The sequence below is a fragment of the Leptinotarsa decemlineata genome, unplaced genomic scaffold (genome assembly GCF_025532065.1).
Source record: "Leptinotarsa decemlineata unplaced genomic scaffold, Ldec_3_MD MMD2_tig00002159_RagTag_RagTag, whole genome shotgun sequence".
Taxonomy (NCBI): Eukaryota; Metazoa; Arthropoda; class Insecta; order Coleoptera; family Chrysomelidae; genus Leptinotarsa; species Leptinotarsa decemlineata.
This window is the reverse complement of record NW_027412574.1, coordinates 7,240,518-7,265,832: the sequence shown is the minus strand read 5'-3', so window position 1 is coordinate 7,265,832 and position 25,315 is coordinate 7,240,518. Positions and strand designations below refer to the sequence as shown.

At 33.3% G+C, this 25,315-nt stretch overlaps 1 protein-coding gene across 1 annotated transcript in view; it reads left to right on the top strand.

Moving 5' to 3' along the window:
• The first annotated feature begins 308 nt into the window (after positions 1-308).
• Positions 309-25,315, top strand: part of LOC111510668 (uncharacterized) — a 30,827-nt gene continuing 5,820 nt past the window's right edge. Inside the window, exons 1-9 of the mRNA XM_023166599.2 lie at positions 309-547; positions 6,742-6,909; positions 6,966-7,089; positions 7,175-7,394; positions 10,043-10,220; positions 12,275-12,338; positions 12,392-12,569; positions 12,654-12,972; positions 20,505-23,805. Of these exons, the coding sequence (XP_023022367.2) occupies positions 508-547; positions 6,742-6,909; positions 6,966-7,089; positions 7,175-7,394; positions 10,043-10,220; positions 12,275-12,338; positions 12,392-12,569; positions 12,654-12,972; positions 20,505-23,805 (4,592 nt within the window). The 5' untranslated portion in view covers positions 309-507. The remainder of the gene's footprint in view (positions 548-6,741; positions 6,910-6,965; positions 7,090-7,174; positions 7,395-10,042; positions 10,221-12,274; positions 12,339-12,391; positions 12,570-12,653; positions 12,973-20,504; positions 23,806-25,315) is intronic.

The following is a 25,315-nucleotide window of genomic DNA, read 5'->3' as shown; positions in this document are numbered from 1 at the left end:
AGCTGGAAAATTAATACCTGCACAAAAAATTGAAAAGTTTGTTTTTATTATTGAATTTGATATCTGACACAAATTGAATCATTCCATTCTGGCGAATCTTATCATTAATGACGTAAATACGAATCGTTTTTGAATACACGCTCCACTACGATTGAACGCCAGAAAACACCTACGAAGCTCAGAGTAATAAAAAATATTATTTTATTACTCTGAGCTACGAAGCAGCTGTATATTGGAATTTTGCTTCATGCGTAGCGCCTTTATAGTTCATGCAGTTGGCAACACTCTCTAGTTTCGACTGTAACACTGTGGTTTTTGGTTATATCTCTTATTATGAGTTATCGGGGGATCTGTGTCAGGGGTTCTGAAATTTACATTTGTTACATTTGGATAATTGAAAATATAAATTATGAAGTAAAGTGGTGTTGAAAATCGTGTTCCTCTGTTTTTAGGATTTCAAGTGTATTTTTCTTCTTGGTCGAAATTATCAAATAAAAGCTGTAAACGATGGACTCCATAGATGTGACAATAGCTAGACTTGTTTTAGGTGGGTACGCAGTTGGCGGGAAGTATGGATATTACTGATTAGGTATTCGAGAAGCCTTACCCTGGCTTGTATAACATAAACAAAACCAACTCTTTCTCCAGGTGTAAATATACTATTCCAAATTATCTTTTTCTAATGATTGATTAGTCAAACTTTAATAATTTCCTTGAAAAAAAAACTTGAGAAAGAAAAGCATTACAAATATCAATACAAACTGTCCATGAAAATTTCAATTATTTTAGAAATTCTATCAGAGAATATTGTTTTCCAGAAGTGAAAAACAAATACTAATTCTTGAAATCCTAGATGAATTAATGTATTCCTTGTGAGTGACATTTCAATTTATATTGATACTGTCATTAATTGCTTTATGTGGAGTTTTTCAATAAATTATAAGTGGGAATTCCTAATATACATTGCATCTTGATAATTATAATAAATATAGAAAAAATTTGCCCTCATTAAAAAATTATTCTTAAAATTAAGTGTATGAACATAAATATATAAATTTGTTTATAAATCTGAAAGATAAACAGAAGAAAATTGAATATTCTAAGACATTACATGTTTTTGAGCTGATTTTTGAACAAACAGAACAAAAGTATTGTCTCTTGACACCTGTTTCACTTAACAAGTTAACATCATCAAGAAAGGCATCTCCTGATGCTAACTTGGATAGGGTTAGTTGTTAGTTTTTTTTTGCAAATGTAATTACCATGAGAGCTCACTGTTAGTGAATTGTATAAATAAGTGACCCAATCAATCTTGCCATACTCGATGCTAAGTTATATACCTACATACTTTATGTTTATTACCAAGAATCACTGCTTCGTGATAGTTTATTCACTTTTAGATAAATTTCATATTTTTTCAATACTTGGTTTCATTAAGATTATGGCACCAGTTAATAAATTTATAAAGTCATGACCCTGCAGTTTTATATAAATAAGAGTTCTTCCTAATATTTTGAAATTGATGAAATATTCTTTGAACCAATTTGGTGGCGAGTGGGGTAACTGCCCTAGGCTCCCGGATTTTCTAATATAAGTATGCGGGACCTCTGCCACACATTCTAATGTACCGAACCAATCCCTCATAGACTGAAGTACGGTTTAATGGATTTCTTTGGAAACAATTGTAATAAAATTAATTCCCAAGCATCGACAAGATTTGCTAATGTTTACCTCTAAGAAACTGATCCTATCTACATTTATAACATATTTCTAATAATAATGAGATGTACAGGCACGCAAGCTCGTGGTATGGTATACAAATATACAAGTGCCGGAGATAAGGAGGGCCACCATGATTTCATCGGAAACTTTAAGGGATACAAAGGCAGTTGAATTGAGATAAAGTTCATATCGTTGCTTTTTAATGTGTTGAAATTTACTAATTAAATGATTATAAAACATCAGTGAAGTTATCCAAAACCAGTACTTGACGCGTTTTTCACCAACCAACTTGCGTCTTCAGGCGCCAGAGGTTCCAGTTTTAACTTTTGTTAGTGAAAATGTTAACTTACAACACAGGGTGTAGATATAAAAAAATGAAAATTGATGATGGTTTCTCTGATTAAAAATCTGTGAACTTCATCTGGTACAGCTTGAAAAGTGGCAACGAGATTTTTTTTTTTAATTTCCGGAACTAACACAAATTTTCCTATATTTTAAAAAGTCATCTAAATAAAATTATAAATCAACTAAACTGAATGATGTTCTCAAATTCATCCCTCAACATTCCACCTGAATAATATAGATAGATAGATAGATAGATAATCATTTATTTCTACAGAGTATATGTAAATCTTGTATAAAAGTTAAAAGAAATACTTTGTCCGAGAAATACGTCAGTGAAGAGTAATAAGATACAAAATTTGAATACAACACGTCACATACACATATAAGTATAGAGTTGATAAAATAAAATTTAACACAAACTGTTAAAATATTCATCTATAGTATAAAGCTCTGTATTGCATAAAAATTCTTTCACAGACTTCAGAAAACCGCTGGCCATCCCAATGTCTCTTATATCCTATGGGAGAGAATTAAAAATTTAATCGCACTGTAGACAGTACTTCTTTCATATAGAGATTTTTTATGTATCGGATATAAAAAATCATTCCTAAATCTTGTTCCATACTTATGTGTTTTATGATGCTTTTCAAAGTAGCTTGGTTGATTTACTAAAAATTTTAATGACTCAAAAATGTATATCGCTGGTACTGTTAATAATTTGTTCATTTTAAAGATTCCTCTACATGAGTCTTTGACCTTCATACCAAAAAATATTCTGATTACCCTTTTTCAGCAGAGAAATACTCTGTTCAGCTCATGACTGGAGTCCCAAATGATAATACCAAACCTTATTACAGAGTAAAAATTAGCATAGTAGGCAGTCATCAGAACATCACTGTCAACGTTTTTTTTTTGAGAATTCTCATAGCATATGTAGTTGAAGAAAGTTTTCTGCAGAGATTGTCTATTTGATTTACCCAACTTAAGGTGTCATCGATATATATACCCAAAAACTTCACAGAGGTGTTGCAGGTCACTCTAAAATCATTGAAACTAATGCTCTTCGGTGTCTCCATGCTGTTATCAATTTTGAACATGACGCAATCTGTTTTTTCATCATTTAAAATCAATCTATTTTCCAGAAAAAAGTTTTTTGCGCTTTCTATTACAATACTATCATGTTTTATTATGCATGTTAAGTTTGCACCGGTCAACAATAGGTTAGGATCATCAGCATAATTAACTATGTGACCGGGATTTGAATTTACCACCATGTTTATGTCATTTGTAAATATAATGAAGAGTATTGGACCCAATATACAATCATTCAATCGTAATAGACATTGGAGCTCTAAAAACATATCTCTTATCAGTCCTTTCGTCAGTATATCTGCTTCTTGCCTGTTGGATTCCACATATCTCAGCTCTATTTCTCTGTTTATTATTTTTTCTCTGATGAAATGATATTTGATATCAATATGTTTGGACCATTTTGTATCGGACTCTTGGTAAGTTGAATACATCCCTGATTGTCCTCAAATATTTGTAAAGGACTACAAAAATATATTCTCCTGTCAGTTATCAAATTTTTCAACCAAATTCCTTCACAAGCAGCAACGTACTCAGCTTCAGTAGTTGAAAGTGAAACACAGTTGTTTCTTTGTTGTCCAAGAAATCAGATTTCCAAATAATTTGAATAAATAACTAGAAGTTGATTTCCTATCGGTGTCATTTGCTTAATTCAAAAAGGTTATGTACAATTTGAATTTTCTTTTGATCATTTTTTATTTAATGTTCAACATTTAGGTTTTCGATTTGAGGACGCTTCTCGTCAAAAATCATATCCCTTGATAGAAAAACCTTCCTTTCATGTTCATTCCACAGGCGATAACCATTTTCGCCATAACCCATTGTACATATGTCACTTCTGTCATCTAATTTTGTTACTTATTTGAACAAAGGCCTTGGAATCAAATACTTTTATTTTAGACAAATCTTGTTTAATTCCTGTCCACATTTCTGCTGGAGTTTTTTTTAGGCATCGTGTTTAAACTTCTGTTTGTTAAATATGTTACTGCGAAAACTGCTTCTCCCCACATTTCTTTCTTCATTTTGTCATCAAATATCATTGTTTTTGCCTTATCAAGAAGTGTTCTATTCATTCTTTAAGCCAACACCATTTTGTTGAGGTGTATATCTCATCGTTTAGATCATTTGACTCACTTTTTTTTCACAAAATACTTTGAGAGCTGTTGATTTATATTCACCACCGTTATCTACTCTAAGACTGCAATTTTCAATGAAAATTTGCTTGCTACTAGTGCTTCATGAATTTTAAAATACTTCAAAACTTCATTTTTATTTTTCAGCAAATATACAATAATTGTAAAATGAATTTACTCATCAATAAACGTAATGAAATAATTATGTCCATCCCAGGTTGAAGGTGTGATTGGTCCACAAATATCACTGTGAATGATCTCCAATGGCCTACTTCTTGGTTTATTAATGTCCTTGAATGGCAGTCTTGTTTGTTTTCCTCTCATACTCTCCTCATACGCCCTTTTGCTTTTGAAATTTGCAATTCCTCCTACCATTTTGAACTCTACAAGATTATCCAGAATTGACTGACCTACGTGACCCATTCGACACTGCCACAAGTCTTCTCCATAAAAATACGTCATGTGAGTTATACAACTTTGTTTCAAACAGAAAGTTATTTCATAAAGATGATCACTTCTACTTCCTTTGACAATTAAATCAGCTTCGGTGTATAATTTTGCTTCTCCTTGTTCAAAAACAATTTTGAATCCCATCATTTCCAGTCGCCTCACAAATAACAAATTTGCTCTCGTATCAGGAACAAAAAGCATATTTTTTAATTGTTATGTCTAAATTTCCTTGTTTCACTTTGTTTTGACCTATTTTTGTTGCTGATAATGATTGTCCTGATTTCGCGACTGATATCGGAATTGGTTTCATTAGTACCTTCGCAACGAAAAAGAATCTGTCATTGTTAATCAGATGATTTATTGCTCCTGAGTCAATGAAAAATGATACTAATTTCTTCTCGTCATTTTTAGTTGTTTCTTCTGATGTGAGGAAAGCAATACTATATAGCCAAGGTTCCCTTTGCACACTTTTCATTTTCTCCGCTCATTTGCTTGGCTTCACTAGAGTTAACACTTCTATAATTTCTTTTCTGATTTTTGAAGTGACCCCTTATATTTGCATTCTGACATTGTATGGCCTCTGACTCCGCATCGGTAGCAAATGAATTTAAATGGTTTGGATTCTAGGTTTTTCTTGTCTCCACTTTCATTAAAGAAGGATGCACTTTGTAGTTCATCACTAATATGTCTATTGTGTATCTTGTTCTCTTCTTCAAATATTCTTTTTACTTAATCTAAGGTTTGTTCATATTCAGATAATATCTCAAACGCTGTAGATAAACTATCAACGGTGATGGTAACATATTCATTCCTTAATATTTTGGAACTTAACTTCAGATACAAAACATTTAAAACATACCAAATTAAACTTTATGAATTATTGATAAAAAAAATTAGTAAAGCACTTCTAAACTTGTAGATAGTTTTCAGGGCAGAATTGATGAACAGATGTATGTTCCATGTTTGTTTGTTTCTGCCTGCCAGGCAGTCCGATCATCTACCGTTGCCTCCAACAGCTTCTACCTCTCTTGTTCTTTTTGGTAATAACTTTTAACTCTAATGATTTGTAAATGAGTGTTTAAGGAAAAAATCGATTTCCCTGATTAAATTATCATAGATTATCATTCAATAAAAAACTATATCATCAATAGGTATCACAGATCTGTTTTCACTGTAGTCACTAGAATTCAAACACACCACTGGTAAAACTGACACTTGAACAAAGTAAGGAATATGTACAAAGGTATTAATTGTGAAAGTTCATTTCACTTTTCAAATTTTCATAAATTTATAAATACAGTGCCAACCTGGTGTTAGCAAAACCGTACGCCACCTCTGGAAGGTTAAAGAAATTGTAAAATTTATGAGAAAACTTGCCAATTGAAACTAACACATATTAAACTAAGATGTAGTATAACGAATTCAGGAAATTAAGAAAAAAGTTCACTGGAGACTAAGTGAAAAACAAAACTTGATATAAGAAGAGCACACCTACAATTGACGTGAGAATATTTACAGTTCTTCATAAAGTCATTTAGTTAAGCTATTCTTAGTGGGTTGAAGGAGAAATTATTTTATCATTGGAAGTGTTTAGATCCTGCCTCTATCAACATTGATGACCTACTTCAGTATATCTGAGAAACAACGTCTGTCAGGATATGTACTATCTCTAATGCAAACTCATACGTTTCTGAACTTACAATAAACAAGTCTTGTCTTTTTGCACATTTTGTTTACAACCGTTAACAAAGCTTGTAATAGAAACTCTAGATTAGACAAATTTTTTTGCATTAAATAATATCTATTTCAATATTTATCTATTAACTTTTCAGTTTCAGTGATAGTAGTATTAGTAAAATATTTTTGTTCATAAATAGCAGTTGTCTCACTATAATGGTTTTCAATCTGTGAATAATGAATAAATACATTTTTATTTTGCTAAACATATTACCTGTAGTGAGTGAAACTTTCTATGATATTATTGACTTTTAAATATTCCTAGGTTATTTGAAGCGAGAACACTGTAGAAAGGCATATGATGAATTCCTGAGGACTTCGGGACCTTTAGGAGAACACAGTTCAAATAGAAGCAACAAGTATATATCTACACGATTCATTGGTTTGACGCTGGAAGAAATTCTTTCAGAGTATTTTGAGATATCTCAAATTGGTAATTAGGCCTTAAGAATATTTGTGTGATTTTACGAGTAACTGTCATTTTTTCAGTTCAGGGCAGATTGGAACCTACAGATTATTATAATGAAGGTCACTCGAGAACATCTTTGGTTCAACAATTGTTATATTTGTTGAATAAAGTGCAGCTAAGCAGAACTTCTACACCTTGTCCTAGGTACATTTTCTGCATATATGTTTATTATTTTAGTTATATTTATTAATACTAGTTTATCATAAATGTTTGACATGTTTCATTTCAGATCACCTTCAGATTCTAATTTGGGCGAAACTAGCCCGTCTTACATAGAACACATAAGTGATGTGGAAGCAACACCTGCTCATACTTTACCTGGAAATATTCAATATGAGAGTAAAGAATCGTACACTAACAAGAGTTCTAGACGAAAGACCCAGTCAAAATATGCTAAAATGGGTACTACTAACCGCTCACCTCTTATGGAAAAGGAAGATGTTTCAGAGGTGATTGTTTTAAAAATTTTTTATTATATAATTGAAGACCACAGGGGAATATCGGGCTTAGTCACAAACAAATTATTTTTGAGTTATCCATGCCGTTTTGTAGCTAAACTGCGACTCTATTGTTTAGCTGTGAAGAACTGGCTAAAAACGAGCTAGGTTCCGAGATAGTAGCGTGGGAAAAAACGATGCTCAGGGGAAAAAGGTGGCGTAGTCCACCGGCACAGGGGAAGAATGGGCTGAGTCCGACCATGTGATATGTGTGCGCTTGCGCGTTGACTCTGCCATTGTTGTTTACAAGAGTCGTTCTGCGTTGTTCGTGAACTTTGAACGCATTTGTAAGCTGTTATTATTATTATTATTTCAACTTAATTAACTGATTGAGAATGGAGTGTGACATTGATAAAAGTGTTAGAAAAGCAACAAAGAAGAGACAGTCGTTTGGTAGACTCACAGATGTAGCCAAGCGTCTAAGGCTGCAATCTCATATTACTGGAGATGATTGCAAGTGCGAGGCTGAATTGTTTTACCAATATTAGAGACAAAGACAGGAAAGCAACAATTAAGTATTTTAATGCCCTGGGAACGTATGATGAACAAAGTTTGTACCTAACAGGGCTCATCACAGTTCTGCCTGTAGCTAGAAGGCGACCCCGTCAATCCGAGGCTGTTGCTGATTTCCATGAAGCAACCTACTGTTATAGGTGAGTGAAATAGTCCAGTTTTGTTATAAACCACTCTAAATTATGTTAATGAGAGGAGGTAAAGGCCATAATCCAGCAGAATTCCGTTGAAATAAAAAATTGGTGTTCATTTTTAGGGCTCGCGTCATGCGTGACGGAAAATATGAAGAAGTCCCAGTCTGTCGCAAGGCATTTATTTCATTGCACGGAATAACAAAGAGACGCATAGAGCACATCGTCATGTCACTGAAACTTGAGGGACAGGCTCCTACCGATGGTCGTGGAAAACACAAAAACAGACCGCACAAGTTGAGTGAAGCAAAGGTGGCTGCTGTAAAGAATCATATCGCTTCCTTCAAAGGACGAAATGCTCTCTACAGCCTTCAGAAAACTTCTAAGATTTATCTTCCTCAGGAGCTAAACGTGAAGAAGATGCATCTCGTGTATATGGAGAAGCAGATTTAACAAAAGGTCTAAAAGTGGAAAATGAGCTTAACACGCTGAAAGTTGATTCACAAGTCCATTTAGTAAGAGCAAGCTGTTTTTATGAACTAAAAAAGAAGGCTAAACTCCTCAGCCGCACTACTTCTGATACTGAAGCTATTGCAATGGACTACCAGAAAAATTTACCACTTCCCAATGTCACCACTAGCGATGTTTATTATACGAGGCAGCTTTCTTTTTATTCGTTTAATATACACCAGCTATCAGACAACGAAAGTGTTTTCTACACGTATCCTGAAGGGAGGGGAAAAAGGGGCTTATAACGTAGCATCTATGCTTCATGACTTTATACACAACTTCCTCAAGTCGTCGGTAAGAAAATTGCTTATTTTCTGTGACAGCTGCGGTGGACAAAACAAGAATTACACACTGTTCCGATTAATGCATTACATTGTGCACATGGAGAAACGGCTTGACTACATTGAGGTTACGTTTCCCATAGGGGGGCACTCTTATATGGAACCTGATAAGAACATGGGTCTGATTAACCAAAAATCTCCATCTGAGCTACCAAAGGATTGGCTTGAAGTATTTAGAAATGCCAGGACGAATCCCAAACCGTTCAAAGTTGTCAACTTTCGACAAGAAAAATTCCGGGCTTGGACCAACTTTCTAGAGCCTAGATACAAAAAAAAAATGCCCCTTCGGTACCAGAGCTGTCAGGATCTTCCAGACTGAAAAGAAACATCCTCGCCTCGTGTTTTTAAAGCAAACATACTCCGGCCAGTTCAATAGTTCTGTCTTGCCATTGAGTGGTGTGAAGGATGGACTGAAAGAAGGCGAATTTTATTTACCACCACGAGCTTATTTTGGCAGGATTCCTATCAAAGCAGCCAAGTATAAAGATCTTCAAAAGCTCAAAAGGTTTTGCATGAATCCGGCTGCGGATAAATTCTATACTTCTCTGAAGAAAAATTAAATAAAGAGTTTCTGACAGTTTTATTTTTTATTGATATTAGCTTTCTAGAAACAAGAAAAAACGGGCTAGGTCCCATCTGCCATAGGACATGGCCTGTTTTTCCCCTGCTTCATCCTACCTTTGAACATAAAAATGGTTATTGCGACTCGCAGATGGCATCTAGGGCCTTCTTACGTTCAAAGCCATTCGTTTAGATACCAACGATTAAGAAAGTCTAAGAAAAAACGGTATATCATTAATAGAGTATGGCCAGAAGGTTTTAAAAGTTTAAAATTTGATTTCTCACGAATTTCGTTTTTGTGACAAAGCCCAATATTCCCCTGTGGTCTTCAATTAGTAGTGATACCATCGAAATAATAGTTGTGAAAGTTGTTGCTAAACAGTCTGATTTTCCACCTCTTTAATATTAGGTCTACACAATTGAATAACCAGATATCAAAGCAATGGTAAATAGATGATTTTTCTTGAAGTATTTCATATTACAAATTCAAGGCAGATCATTTGTGAAAAGTATAAAACTTGCATGTTTATTATTCGATCTTTAGATTTTAGCTCAAACGTTGCTAGAAAATAGGGAATTTCATGAGAAAATTGCACAAACCATCAACAAGGTGGCCGAGAAACAGTTCAAAAGTTCTGCTGAATTAGATAAGACAATAAAAACTGTTGTAAAAGAAACTGAGGAAGATCCCATTTTTGACAGAATACTTGAGGACATTATTGGTGAGTTGAAACATTAATTCTAAAAGAAGTTTGAGATGAAGGAGTGGAGTTATCATAAAATGTTTTTGAAATATTCTCCGATAAACAGGGTACTTATCGAGTAGAAGCGTTTCATATCAAAGTTAGGTATTTAAAATGAAATGACATACAAATTATGTTACAAACAACTACATCGTCATAAATGCGAATTGGATTTATTGTTATTTTGTAGTTAGTACCTGCATTAAACGATTAAAGGGTAATAAACAAAAATAATTTATTAATAACAAAACACACAACATGTGGAAATCATAGTAAATGTTCAATATGTCTACCTTCAGACATTACGCAAGCGTCTAGACGTCGGCGCATTGAGCCACTTATTCGCTCAAATATTCCTGGAGTCTCTCTGATTACCCTGCATGCATCGATGACGCGGTTTCTTAATTCCTCTACATCGCGAACAGGAGTACCATAAACCAAATGCTGTTAATGGCCCCAAATAGAGAAATCGAGAGGATTGAGTTCCGTGGATCGAGCGGGCCAATTCTGTGGTCCTCTTCGACCTATCTACTGATTTGCATATGTTTCAGGTAAATGTTGACTTGCTACTTGCCTAAAATGGGCGGGAGCCCCATCATGCATAAAAAACATATACCTTGTGACCCCCAAAGGTACTTCCTCCAGCAGTACTGGATGCACTTCTCTTAAAAATTGAACGTGTGCCTCACCATTTAATCGAGGAGGTAGAAAATGAGGCCCAATTAAATCATTCCCAATAACTCCGAGCCACACGTTGAGAGAAAACTGTTCTTAATGGTTAGTTTCGATAATAGCGTGAGGGTTTTCATCAGCCCATATGTGGTAATTATGAAAATTAATAATCTTGTCCCGAGAGAAACTACATTTGTCTGTGAATTCTATCGTCTTCAGAAAGTCACAATTTCTTCTAATCATTTCCAGCATCCAATTGCAAAATTCATGACGGTTTGGAAAGTCTCACGGTAACAGTGCTTGTACTCGTTGCAGATGGTAAGGGTATAAGAGTTGTTCCTTCAAAATTCGAAATACTGTCATATGATCAACATTTAGCTGGATAGCAATCTTTCTATTACTGGTAGAAGATTGTTCTTCAATCAAATTAAGTACTGCTTCCTCAAGCTGTGGTGTTCGTACTTCTCAATGGTGACCACAATCCTGTGTTCTTTTGTCGAATGAACCATATTCTCGTAATTGTTGATGAAGTCGAGCAAATATTCTATGTGAAGGATGCTGCCGTTGAGGATACATTTCAGCATATCTTCTAGAAGCTTCTAACCCATTCCCCTGCAACAGACCGTAAATGTAATGCATATCAGCCATTTCCTCATTTGTGTATGCCATTTTAATACCAAGTGAATTATTAAAGTAACAAATTAAGAACAGAACAACAACACACAATTAGTATTAATTCAATTTCGAAAATTCACAAACTGACAGCGTCATACCAATTTAATTGTCACTATCGCTAATGGCGACCTACTAGATAGATTAGTTTCGTATTTTCGCATTTATGACGATATATCTCTGTAGTTGTTCCTAAAATAATTTTTTGCTGCGAACTGGTTTATTTTGGGCAAAAAACCCAAGAGACATTTTTTGTTCAGAATGAAACAGGCTGTGGGAAATGAATTTTTAAATGGTAACAAATAATAAGACAAAAAGTTACATTGGAAATAAATTTTAGGGGTTGCGTTTTCCACCCCTTACAACCATGGGGTGAACCAAATAAATTACTGGCTAAGTATCTTTTTGGTAGGTTGATTTCAATATTGTAACTTTTTCAGTGCTTGTGAAAAAAATTGTTATACAAATTTTATGTATCCCCTTTATGGGGCTGTATCTTATAACAAGGGATGCTCCAATGAAATTTCTTTATATGAAAGATCCTATCTTTTTTTCGATGAGGAATCACCTTAAATGTTTTACACTTATTTAGTTACACCATGTAGATAAATACCACTTTCATAAGAAACTAGCGAACCTAAGCCCGATATTTTTCTAGTATTGATGATAATTTCTGTAATTTCTTTAAGGTTCATCAAATCATTTGGATGATGATGAAAATAAGGCACTTGAAACGGGTAGTACAACAAGCAGGTACCATTTTTTTAAATGTTTAGAATATTTCTTTCTAACATTTGTTATTGTAGCAATGCTCATAAAACAAACAGAAGAAGTCTGGAAGCTGCAGTGGACAATGAAAATGCTTACCAACCTTCGGTATCTAACAGTGTTGATCAACAAACCGCTGATGCCATTCAGTCCATAGTGGACAGTTCCCAAGTAAACACTAATGCTCAGAAAGTGGATGAGCAGGGAAAGAATGAGGTGGGTAGGATTTCCTCAGTCTTAGATCATAGTTTCTGAAATTTTCAAAGGACTGTAAATAAAATTTGTATATTTCCTCTCTAGGTAGTGGTTTTTGATGGTTCTTTAGATAAATACCTTCAATCAGATAATGCAGGAGTTAACGTTGCACAAACACAGGCAGTACAAAATCCATTGTATATAAATACAACAACTGCATTCTTCATACCTAACAATGTAACAGGATATTCAAATCCAGATATTAAAAAACAAGTTGTTGTTCTTAACAATCAGCAGCCTACAATAAACTGGACGACTCCAGGAATAATGACTGAGAATGATATTTTGACAATGCCCACTGTGATCCTCAGTGACTCTGGTCTTAAGAAAAGTGATCTAGTGGCAATTCCAAATAATGACATAGGTAAGTTTCGTGAAAATATATGTTTTATTTACTTCAAAGTCATGTGGGAATTACACAGTTCCTGACTTGATCATTCAACTCATGTGAAGGTTCTAAATGCAGCTGCCGGACTGAGTCATGGCAGATGAGAAGCACCTCCCTCAAGATGTGCAGTAGATGTGTAAGAAATCTATTATCAGTCTGTTAGATTATTTGAGCTGTAAACACCTAAATTCAGGACAAAAGTTTCTATTCCTTTTTTCCTAATACTTTCTTTGTCATACACCGACCCAAAATTTATGCAGATACGATTTCTCCCACCGGCCATGACTCAGTTGAGTAGCTGTATATATTTACATCCAAAGCTTGACTATTGAGGTCGATTCGATGGTTAGTTACGAAATAAATTTATATTTGGAATGTCGTTAAAGAGGTATTTGATTGAGTAGTACTAATTGAATAGTTATGTGGTATAATCATTCATGTACTGTTTTTTAATTTGAAAAAAATCATATACATTTTGGAACGTATTTTGAATGATCATATTGTAACATAACGTAATGATCTATTCAATAATATATAAATTAGGACCTAGCTCCTTCACAGCATTGCTTTATATCCAACAAATATATCTAGTCAACCTTAAAAACCAATTGCCTTATGAGAAATCGGCTTTCTGTCTACCTCTGCAGCTTTCATGACAACTAGCAGATATTTGAGCCAAAAATTGTCACAATTATGATTCAATAACAAGCAGCAGTCAACATCAACTTCTTTTACAAATACGGACCTGTCTCTATTTTTACAAATATTAGTAAACCGATAAAAATCACGATTCAGTGGAATATCTCACTTGATCTTTTTACAGCGTTTCATTTAAAATAAGTAGCATCATCAGTGGCAACAATCAAACAGAAAAACAATTTGTTTGTCAAATTTATTTATTCATTTACAAACTCTACAGACCATGGCCCACTTACAGAGTAGGAAAGGTAAATATCACAAATAGATTTTTACATGCAACAAAATGACAAGTTCAAAAAAAATTAACAAGAGCTATACAATTTGATACAACCTATTTCTAAAACTAGTGGAATTTTGGAAGAAGATATCACAGTCATTTTGTACATTATTATAGGCATTGCACATAGCATTTAATGGAGCATTTGGAGCATTTTGTTCTTGCCGATTCAATATTAAATATGCAAATACTCTTTTTTTCTTGAGGGTTTGCATGCTGTTCTTTTCAATTAGCACTACTTTGGTAGTGTTACCTATTTCTTTGAAGTGATAATATCTCAGGAACTCAGGAACTTGTTCTGATCTCTTTCAATGCTATACTTGTGACAGATATATTGAGGACACCAGATAATGGAAGCACATTCCAAAATGCTTCTAATAAGAACATATTCCAAAATGCTTGATGCTGGTAATATTGTTGAATTGTCCATTCATCTTTGAGGCTTTGTTTGTTATATTCAATATATGAGATCTAAATGATGATTAATAATCAAAAGTAACACCAAGGTCTAAAAATTTTCATCAACTTTTTTGTTGAATGCATATAAGTTGTCTGTAGATATAATTTCTGTGGTAATTTTCTAGCATGATGTATGTAATGCTATTACAGGCATATCATATTTTGTGTTCAAGATGGTCGATATCTGTACTAGGTGTCGAAAAAACTTTATCCTTACTATTTATTGCTTTATTATAGGGAGGGGCATCGTCTTGTTAAAAATATTGTTTTTCACGGCAGATGTTCAGTGACAATTCATCAAAGTAGCCATCAAACTCATTAAATAAAAAATGTAGATACATTTCACCATTCAAATGCTCATGGTAAAAGAAAGGACTTGGTATGTTCGTTCCCGAAATTCCCAACCAATCATTCTTCCGAACCTTTCCTGGAAATATGTTGGGGTATCTTCTTGTTGAAAGTATTAAAACTTGTTGGCACTATTGATGCTAGTTACTATAAATGAAACGCTATAAAAATATCAAGTATGATATACCACCCACCGAATTGTGATTTTATCACTTTTATTGATATTTTCAATGGAAGAGGCAGATCCGTATCTGAAAAAAAAACGAAGGTGGCCGTGTTGATAAATCAACGATTTATTATTATATCGTTACAGTACATTTCAAATAAATTTAAACGTCCTTTTTCAATTTTTATACATTTTCTGAAATGACGATTCCATTCGACAAACCAAAAACCATTTTTAGTTTTTTTGTATAACTCGTGAAGGATGAAAGCCCCTGTAAATTTTATTGACCATTGTACTGTTCCCCACGATATTTACCTTTTTTCCCATTTAATGCTCTCTATATCTGTTACGGTTTAGAATGAAGCAATGTAACCACATGATAAAAGAAACGACCTGAATATCTCCTAATTTATTTCGATCTTCCTAAGGTATTTGATTCTCTGGACCGTGATATTCAGTGACGGCTCGTACATTGGAGAACAGGGGAGGCTTAAGTCGTATAGACTATATACACACAGAAAAGCCCGCCGGAGGCGCGAAAATTTTTATGTTGTTGCACACTTTGCTTAATACTAAAGTTAGGGCATGGGCATGACAATGCGTAAAAAGTGCATGAGGTGCTATGGACTTTAGTTTGTAAACCATTTAAATGGCCGGCCATGACCGCAGCCCCATCATAGGTTTGCGCAATTAACTTTTGCCTAAAATTATAGGTGTCACACTTACGAATTAAAAAATTAAACAAATCGTCAGCTGTGCGCCCAGATGAAACATCATGAAAACCCATAAAACGTTCTACCACATTACCATCTTTGACATATCTAAAAACGATTGAAAGTTGTGATTTACAGGTAATATCGGTAGTTTCATCAACTTCCCATGCAAAAAAAGAAACACTTTCAATCTCCTTACTTATATTTTCCCTTATAATGTATGCCACACTGTCTATAATAAGCTCATTTTGGATGGTTTTTAAGGTGCCCGTAAAAACGCTACCGTTTAAAAAAGTGACAAATTGTGAATCATATTTGCCCCATAACACGAGGTAAATTTTTTAAATCGGAGTATCCTATTTTAGACCACGTTTGGTATTCGGTTTGCACAGAAAATAAAACGTTATTAAAAGGAGAAATTGTGACTGATAAGAATGTCCATTACTAATGAAATAATTTTGGAAGAATTAAAGAGAACTAAACAGGAATTGAAATTGATCATCGAAGCTGTAGAAGTACGACTCTAGTCAAAAATTGTCCAGTTAGAAAAAGAAAACTCACATCTAATGAATAAAAATGAGAAATTGGAAAGAAAATCTAAAAAGAAAAACATTTTTATGACCATACATTATTGAGAAGGCACTTAAATTTAGCTAAGCAGACAACAGTGGAAACTGCTTCATCAGAGGCAATAAACTACACGTCAACGGTCGCATATACACACCGGAGGAATTGAAGAGGGAAAGAGAAGCTGAAGTAGAAAGTTCAGAAAAACAAACGTGCTCCTTGTACACCAACCCCATCGGTGTTCAGGAAGTTTTCCAGACAGAATTTAGAAATTTCTTAACTACCAACCGAAAATATTCCACTCAAGAGTACTCCTAGTCATACAACATCATAAGACGGATATTTGCTTGAAAATTGAATCAATGGATTCTTTCATTCAGGGATATCAAAATGAACCAAAAAATGCCGTAAGGATACAAAAATTGACAGATTTCGATCTATATGTAGAAAAAGGAAAAAAATCTAAAGATCTATATCTATCTATATAAAAAAATCTATATATATATATATATATATATATATATATATATATATATATATATATATATATATATATATATATATATATATATATATATATATATATGACTAGTATTAAAATCAATTTCAATATAATTGTATTAACAGAAACTTTCATTATACCTGACGCAATCACATTTCATATCGTTGGTTATGACACACTTAATACACTCAATACAAATGATGGAGTAGTGATCATCAGGAAAAATTCCAACTACGAGCATTCAAAAATGTTTGGCAAACAAAGATACTTCAAATTAAAATAAAGTGCAAAAATAAGACACTGATCCTCTCATCTATATATAGATCCCCAAATTCATGTCCTAATGAATTCAATGACCATTTTTTCAACTATATGCAAAATATCAACAACGCCGATTATATAATAACAGGTGATTTAAACATCAATATATTAAAAGAAATTGACCATACTGAATAATATAAAAGCAACTTTAAATACTTTGGGTACATTTCATATATAACACAACCGGATAGTTCTACATGTCTAGACCATTTCTTCGTTAAAATCAATACACATTGTCTAATAGCTCATTAGGAATGTAAAACTTTGATTTGTTATTTAGTTGTTATTTACTACTGACATGTTCCACACTCCTCGGAGTTTATATATGTACATTATATGTAACTGGAGCAAATAAAGATCTATGACCATGGTAGAAATAGGGGGTAATAACACACATAACACAACGAAAGGAATAGAAAAATACACCAACTACCCAAAATTGAAGTTAGATTTACAAAAAGAAACGTGTAATAACATCTATGAAGAGAATAATGTCAATATGAAGTGTGAAATATTCGTCAACAAATAGAAGTTTTATATTAATTAAATTACCACTGAAGTGAGTCAAAAACAAGAGTAATATAAGAAAGAAATGGATAACACAAAGAATACTGACATCCATATTACAAAAAAAAATGTTTTACACAAACGTTTACTGGATAATCCTGACAATTTACAAATTGAAAGACTTTATAATGATTATAAAAATAAACTGAGCAACCTGTTCAAAGCAGCAAAAAAAGTTTTTTTTGAAAGTGAAATAAAGAAAAATGAGATAAATCCAAACCTCTATGAAAGAAGAAGAAGAAGTCTGTATCAGAACGAGACCCCAAAGATATATTGATAAAATTAGATTAGAAAACCAAAATATGATATACGAAAAACTAGAAATTTCTAATGCATTCAATGGACACTATAGCAAAGTAGGTTACAAACTCGCAAACAAAATTAATGCACCGATAGCATTTAAGGATATTATAGAGTGTCATGACAAAAGTATATTGATGTATCCGACGAGTGCAGAGGAAATGTCAAACATATAAAGAAGTTAAAAACAAATAGATGTCCAGGAAATGATGGTATAAATATGCAAATGTTGAAAAATATTTCAGAGCTTATTGTAGGCCCTCTCACCCACATTGCCAACTCGTCCTTAGAAAACGGAATTTTTCCCGATATCTTAAAAATTGGTGTCATTATACCACTACACAAAAATGGAGATTGACTTCAGATTGCTAATTACAGATGGTCGGTTGTTAGCTAGGCGGTTCGACGTGGGTGCTTTGTTCGCTCACTCAATAAGCTGATGTGTCTGTCGATGGTTCAAGCCGCAGGCTGAATGATCGATTTTCACTTGCTATCGTCCAACCCGTGTTAGGAATCACACGTTAAAAGGTAAGATCTCGCTAGTCATTAGCTCGCACAAGTTTCGACTTCAATTAAAACCTGCATTATCTATTTTTGTCGATCTATCCAAAGCGTTTGATTCTGTTTGCCATAAAAGAATACCCGAGAAATTAGAAAACATAGGCATACGGGGCAGAACATATGAACTGTTAATTCCTATTTGAGTAATTGAAGACAAATAGTTTACATCGATGGAAAAAAAAAATAGTCCGAAAACAATTAGGTACTTATGAAGTTCGTCAAGTTACGGTCTTGGGTTCAATACTATTCATTATCTATATAAATAGTGTATTGAAAATGCGTTCTGAAAGAATCATTCTCAGTTTTGCAGACGACACAGCAATTTTTTATAATGTGAATACATGGCAAGACCTCAAGATAAAATCAGAAAGAGATTAAAAAAATATATAAAATGGTTTCATCATAACAAATTTACTTTGAACGTAGAAAACACAAAATATCTACCGTTTACCTCTTACGCCAATAAACTACCGAACATGAGTTCATTAATTATTATTCAAAAGTTATCTATTCCAGGAAGTACCTCAATCAAATACCTTGGTTTAATGATCGATCGACACATGAAATGTGATTCACACGCATTTTATCTAACTTAAAAATCACGAGGATTTTTGTTTCGCTTCAAACTATTGAAACAATGGCTTGAAATTCTCTTTATGACTACAGTGTATTACGGTTTGTTTCAATCGCAACTCTCTTATGGTATTATAGGTTGGAGAGGTATTAAGGATACTCACTTGAGATGTCTGGATACTTTACTTTTGTTAGACAAAGGTAGAAAGTTCTCCAGTGATGTCTTATTTAAAAACGGCTGCTATACTGCCTGAAGATTATTTTAAAAGTCGTTGAGAACAAAATAAAAATAAAACCAGTGGAACACATGTATAATACCTGGGAGAAAGATTCCAAAAATTGGTTGGCCAAAGACACTGTAGTTATCTTGCCCCAAAGATCTGGAGAATATTGCCGAAAAAAATACAAATAATAATTAAACAAAATAAATTCAAATTTAGGAAAGAACTAAAAAACTGGCTAAAGAATTCTGATCAAACACATTTTTATCAAATTATTTATCAGCAAACTTTCTAAAAAAATACTAAAATACAATATGACTTCTACAAGTGAGAATTAAACCAACTCATATTATGTATATAGTTTATTTTCCTAGTAATTCTATTCATCGTATCGAATACTTATTTTAGTTATAGTTAGATATAATTTAAATTTTGGCAGTATCACACACAAGGATCATTTTTTTCAGAAATGTTGCTTCTGTGATGCCTACGCTTGTTTACCCAATTTCTGTTACATAAATGTTATCAATATGGTGAATAAACATTATTATTATCATAAGAAATATAGTAAATACACAGTAAGTGTCATGAATGTGTGTTCATCCAATGGATCGAGAATATCACCTCATAGAATGGCTTTATTTGAAAAAAGGACTGAGTACAAAACCATCAAATTATTCTATTATCTCCTGGTTGATCTGAAACTCATTTGAATAATCCACTTATTCAAACTTGAAACTATCATTGTTTTTATTTCATTCCTTGCCTCCCAATGACTTTAACAAGTATCTTTATTTGAAAAAGATATCACAACATGTTTCGTTAGCACAGTAGCTTTCTCAAGTGATTCGAATGAAAGTGAATGAATGAAATCTACTGTGCTAGCGAAACATTTGTGATATATTTTTCAAATGAAGTTAGTGGAGATCAAATCGTGAGGTGTAGTTTTTGAAACTACTATGGATCTTCATCAAGTAACGGCCGAATCAATCAGAAAAAAAAATGTATCTCATCATTTGTCCAACGTGTCTGTTAATTTTGGTGTACCAATATTTGTACTTCATGAATGTTTTATAACGTATCTTACACATTGTGACTGTCAATATTTCTTGTAATTCTATGACATTAACCAATATTATTATTTTTATTATTGTTATTAAAATGAACACTTTTGAACCTCAAAAAAAATATTTTAAGTTCATTACCTTTGATTTAATGATTTGTATTGTTACAGCACCAGTTAATAAACGAAAAGTATTATTACCTAAAATTCCAAAGCAAAGAATTGAAATATCAGCAGATCTCAGTGAATATTTGAAACTCAACAATACAGAAGATGTTAAATTAAAAACAGGGCTAAAAAAGGTTCATTATCCAAAATCTACAAATACTGCCACTTCATCGAGCTCATCTGCAGATATAATTACTGCAAAAGCAATTAGTCCTGAACGAAGCAAGCTTGAGAATTCGAAAGATAACACACAATCTGATGAACAGAGAGAAATTGGAAGAGTGCAAACATCAGGTCGTAGTATGCCCACTACTTGTACACCACCTCCTGTCCAACCGATAAGAAGAACAACTCCCAAAAGTGGATCCCATATTCGTAACTTAGACTTCTCTTCCCCTCCAAAAATAACATCTACACACAAAAAAAGTTCAACATCTAAACCAGAAAGCAAGTCCCCTCAGTTTGTTCATAAAAAGCAAGCTGCCAAATTACTATTTAAAGACACCCGAACATGGGATGCTGACTTGAGAGCCGTTTGTGAGCAAGCTGACAGAGAAACCTCTTGTTCTAAACCTAAGGAAAAACGGAATACCTCATTTGGAACCAGGAAACGAACTAGCAATAAAGAAACATTAAAACCAAAACAAAAAAAACTGCTTTCAACCAAGAAAACTAAGAAGAAAGTTGAAAACTCCGAATTGCTGAATACAACAGAACAAAATGCCGCCCTTGTGGAAGCAGCCCTTCAAACACCTGAGAAACAAGAAGTTTGTGATGAGAAACTTGCTGAAGAAGCAGAAAAAAGTACAAAATCTGCAGATATCAAGTGCAAGGAAAAACTTTCTGAAATAATTGCAGTATCCAACTCAAAATCCGATCAAATAAAACCTGATAATGCCAATACTAAAAGCGACAACAATGAGAATAAAGAGAAATTTGAAACTCCCGAAACGATGAGAGAAAGCACTGCCCAATCTGTTAATGCCAACAGAAATATCATGTCTCTGTTGGAAACACCTATGAAAGATCAGGTGATTCCAAAGACACCTGGACTAACAACTCCATCGGACATGAACTTGAGCTCTCTTAACTTCACTCCTTTCACCAAGATGCTAGAAGATAACCTCAAAGGTATAGATATTGGTTCTATACCTACACCTAGTATACCAATAACTCCTAATTTTCCACCATTCACTCCTATGGTGGATCTAACCTCACCATTTTCAAACAGGCCTACAGACTATTCAACTAGTAGTTCATATTATCAACCCTCTGACAACGAGCAGAATAGGTCGTTGGAAGCTCAATTACGTGAAGTCGAAAAGAATCCTACACCTGTTGATCAGGTTAAAAGTATGTTCAATAAAAATGTTATTGGAAAGAAGAACTTGAATTTGATGAAAAGAGAAGTATCAGAATCTCCTGATAGTTCCACTAGTACTTCTGATAGTATAACTGAAGCCAGTGATAGTCACTGGTGTGAAAAAGGCAGCAATGATACTGTGATATTGAAAAAGAAGGAAGCTGAAACCCCTAAAAGGACATATTCACTGAGAAATAGAAGTGTTTCTCATGAAACTATCAAGAGAGATTTGAAGGCTGTTTCTAGAAAGAATTCTGCGGACAAAAAAAAATTAGATTCTAAAATAGTTAATAAATTAAAAAATTCAGATGAAAGTATACAAACCCTGGCAAGTAAACCAGTTGAAGTGAAAGATATGAAAAGTTCTCTTAAAATTAAAAAATCACCTGGAGATTCTTGTTCAACAAAAACTGAGAATAAAATTGTTAAGAGAAGACTTTCCACCAAGAAGACTATTGCAAAAACTTCCAACAAAAAAAAGAAATTGTTTGAAGATGAAAAACAAAAACCAGAAAAAGAATCAAAAGACGAAAGTCTTTCTGAAGAGGTTAGTGAGGAAGAGATAGATGTGAAAGCAATCATTCATGAATCTAAGAATTCTTTAGAAAAAACTAGAAAGTCATCAAAAAAAATTGAAGTGACTAAAAAAATAGGAAAAATATCTGATCCTCCCGCTGAATCTAGAGTGTCCGGGGAGAAAGAAACACAAAAAAATGTATTGGAATCATGTACAAAAAAAACATCAAAGGTTATTTTCGAAAAAGGCGGTAAAAGTGTAGAAGACTCCAAAAACAGTTTTCAGGTATCTGGAAAAGTGTCTCAGTGTACAGAACCTCAAAATCAAAAAGAATCGACCCCAACCCAAAAAAGTGTTGAAGAAAACAATCAATTTTTGGCCAAATCAAAAAATCCACGTAAAGCCTTATTGGATGGTCAATCTTCAGTGTCGAAGGAATTGGAAGAAAAACGGCAAAGAATGATAAGCAAATTAAAAGACAACTGTGGAACAAAAAAAATGGCTACCCCACCTAAGAAAAAGCAAATCAACGGAAAATTCAAAATAAAGCCAATCCCAAGCTTGTGTGTTCGTAAAAAACCACGTAAATCTGATTCGCCTAAAAAAATAGTACAAATCAGAAAACCTAAACCAATTATCAGTTCAGATTCTGATTCTTCGACGGACATAATTCTTGAGACAAATAAAAATGAAAGTAAAAGTGAATCAAGCAAAACACAGGAAAATGTTACTCAAAGTGACAAATCTACATCCGATGTAGAAGCCCAAAATTTAATTGAAGGAATGAAAGAACGAGGAATCCACTTAATACACAATAAAAGCCCCAAAAAGAAGATTGAAAGAGATATTAAAGAAGGTCAAATTATAGACTGCAGTTCTTCTCAAATTGATACATTGGTAAGGGAAACTTATGACACAAAGACTTTTGAGGGGGAAGACACGCATATTATCTTTGACATGGAGAACGTTATGGACACTTCAAACACTAACCAAATGAACCAGCTTCCCCCTAAGACCTTTATTGGAAAAGTATATTTAGAAGGATTGGGAGAAGAAATTGATGTACCTCTGAAATTTTCAACTTTTTATACTTTACTTGATATTCCATCAGAGGAAAATTTAAGTGACACCAAAAAAAAATGTGAACAAAATGAGTCACCAAAAATTATAATTAGAGATGTGGTTATTATAAAGGAAAAAAATGTTTACGAATCTGTTCTTGAAGAAGATAAGGATGATAACAGTGAAAATATGAAGAAAATTTGCCCTGAAATTGGCACGTTCACTGCAAATGATGCTATTGTTAAAAATTTAGGAGGGAAGTCGAATTGTAGTTTATCTACAGAGACACCTGTAGATGATGATTTGATGAATTTTGCATCTACAGGAAAAGAAGATCAGGATAGGTCACAATCGCCAAGAAGGTAGGTTCTGACTTCTCTTTCTTTTCAATTTTATTTGGAGAATATTCATATTTTTGGGAAATTGATAAGATAATAATAGTGAATTATTGCAATGTATAGAGGCTGTAATGTACAAACTAGTCGACAAATATGAGGACAAAAATGGTCCATATAATATTGATCATAATATATAGATAGTCGTAGGTATGGAATATGTGATGATTCAAAGTCTAAGTTAGTACACTGGATGTACCAGTGATATGTTCTCCTTCCACATCAAATTATATATTGGAATGCTCATTTTATGCCTATTGAACATTTTATGTTTGGTACAAATGAGGGATATTTTGAACATATTTTAAATAGTTCTTTTGGTATTTTCACAACTTTGTTAATTCCTTACTATACAAATTAATTTTGAATTCGTTAATTATTTAGTTTTACCACAATGAAATTGAAAGATGAACAAAGATTTTTTCAACTGAATATATATTTCTTATAGATTTTCCTTAAAAATATTTTGAATAACTAATGCACTATTTTTGCACCACGCCCATTTTTTCGTCACTCTTTTATATTCTCTATAATCACTTAGTTCATAAAAGTTATTCGAAGACTTTTGAGGGGTTTGTAATGTGCATTTCTAAGACCTGTGAAATCTGGTAGGCATACGTTAAGTACTTTTATTCATCAACTTTGTTATCTAGATTGACCTCGCATGTTTTCCAAAACACTAGGAGATTGAAAGTCAATATGTTGAAAGTATCAAAGAGAAAATTTCTTGATGGTGCCAACTCTGTAGTGAGGTCGTAAATAGCCCCTCTCAAGGTGGAGTTTTAAATAATTTTTTTCTTCAGACCCTTCAAAGCAATATTAAACTAGTAATTATTACTCATGAATAGCTGATCTAATTTATATAAATGAAAAAGTTTGGGTAGAGAATTGAAATACCTATCAAACGAGCTATCACAAGATCTCCCGTTCCATTAAAAAAGTCGATAACACCCTCTTGGCGGCCAGTGATGTCACACTATTGGCTTTTTTATCAAAAAGTACTAAAATGGTTCCCTTCCAAAAAAATTATGTCCAACTTGATATCTTGCCCGTTCGAAAGATGAGAGGGGGGACTGTTTTGTATATAGAAAAGCATTGTCGCAATTCTTGTGTGTTGTGTTCTGTTTTACCAAGTCTCACTTATGATTGTGTCTGGTTGACTTGTTTTAAGGTACTGATTACCATATGCGATCTCCATATCAGAAACAATTGTTTGGAAAAGTGTCATACTAATAAATTTCTAGGTATAACTAGGTAATACATTTGATTGGGAATGTGACATGAGTGGTACAACAAAAAACTTGACAGTGAAGTTTATCTAGTGATATGATATAAATGTTCTGAAATATCATTATTTTGTTGAAATTTAATCTCAACCATAATGGGATTTTGTTGTGGGGCATGTTAATCGACAGCAAAAACATACATGCATACAATGTAGAATAAAAATCACTACTAATCATGTATACATTCTTAT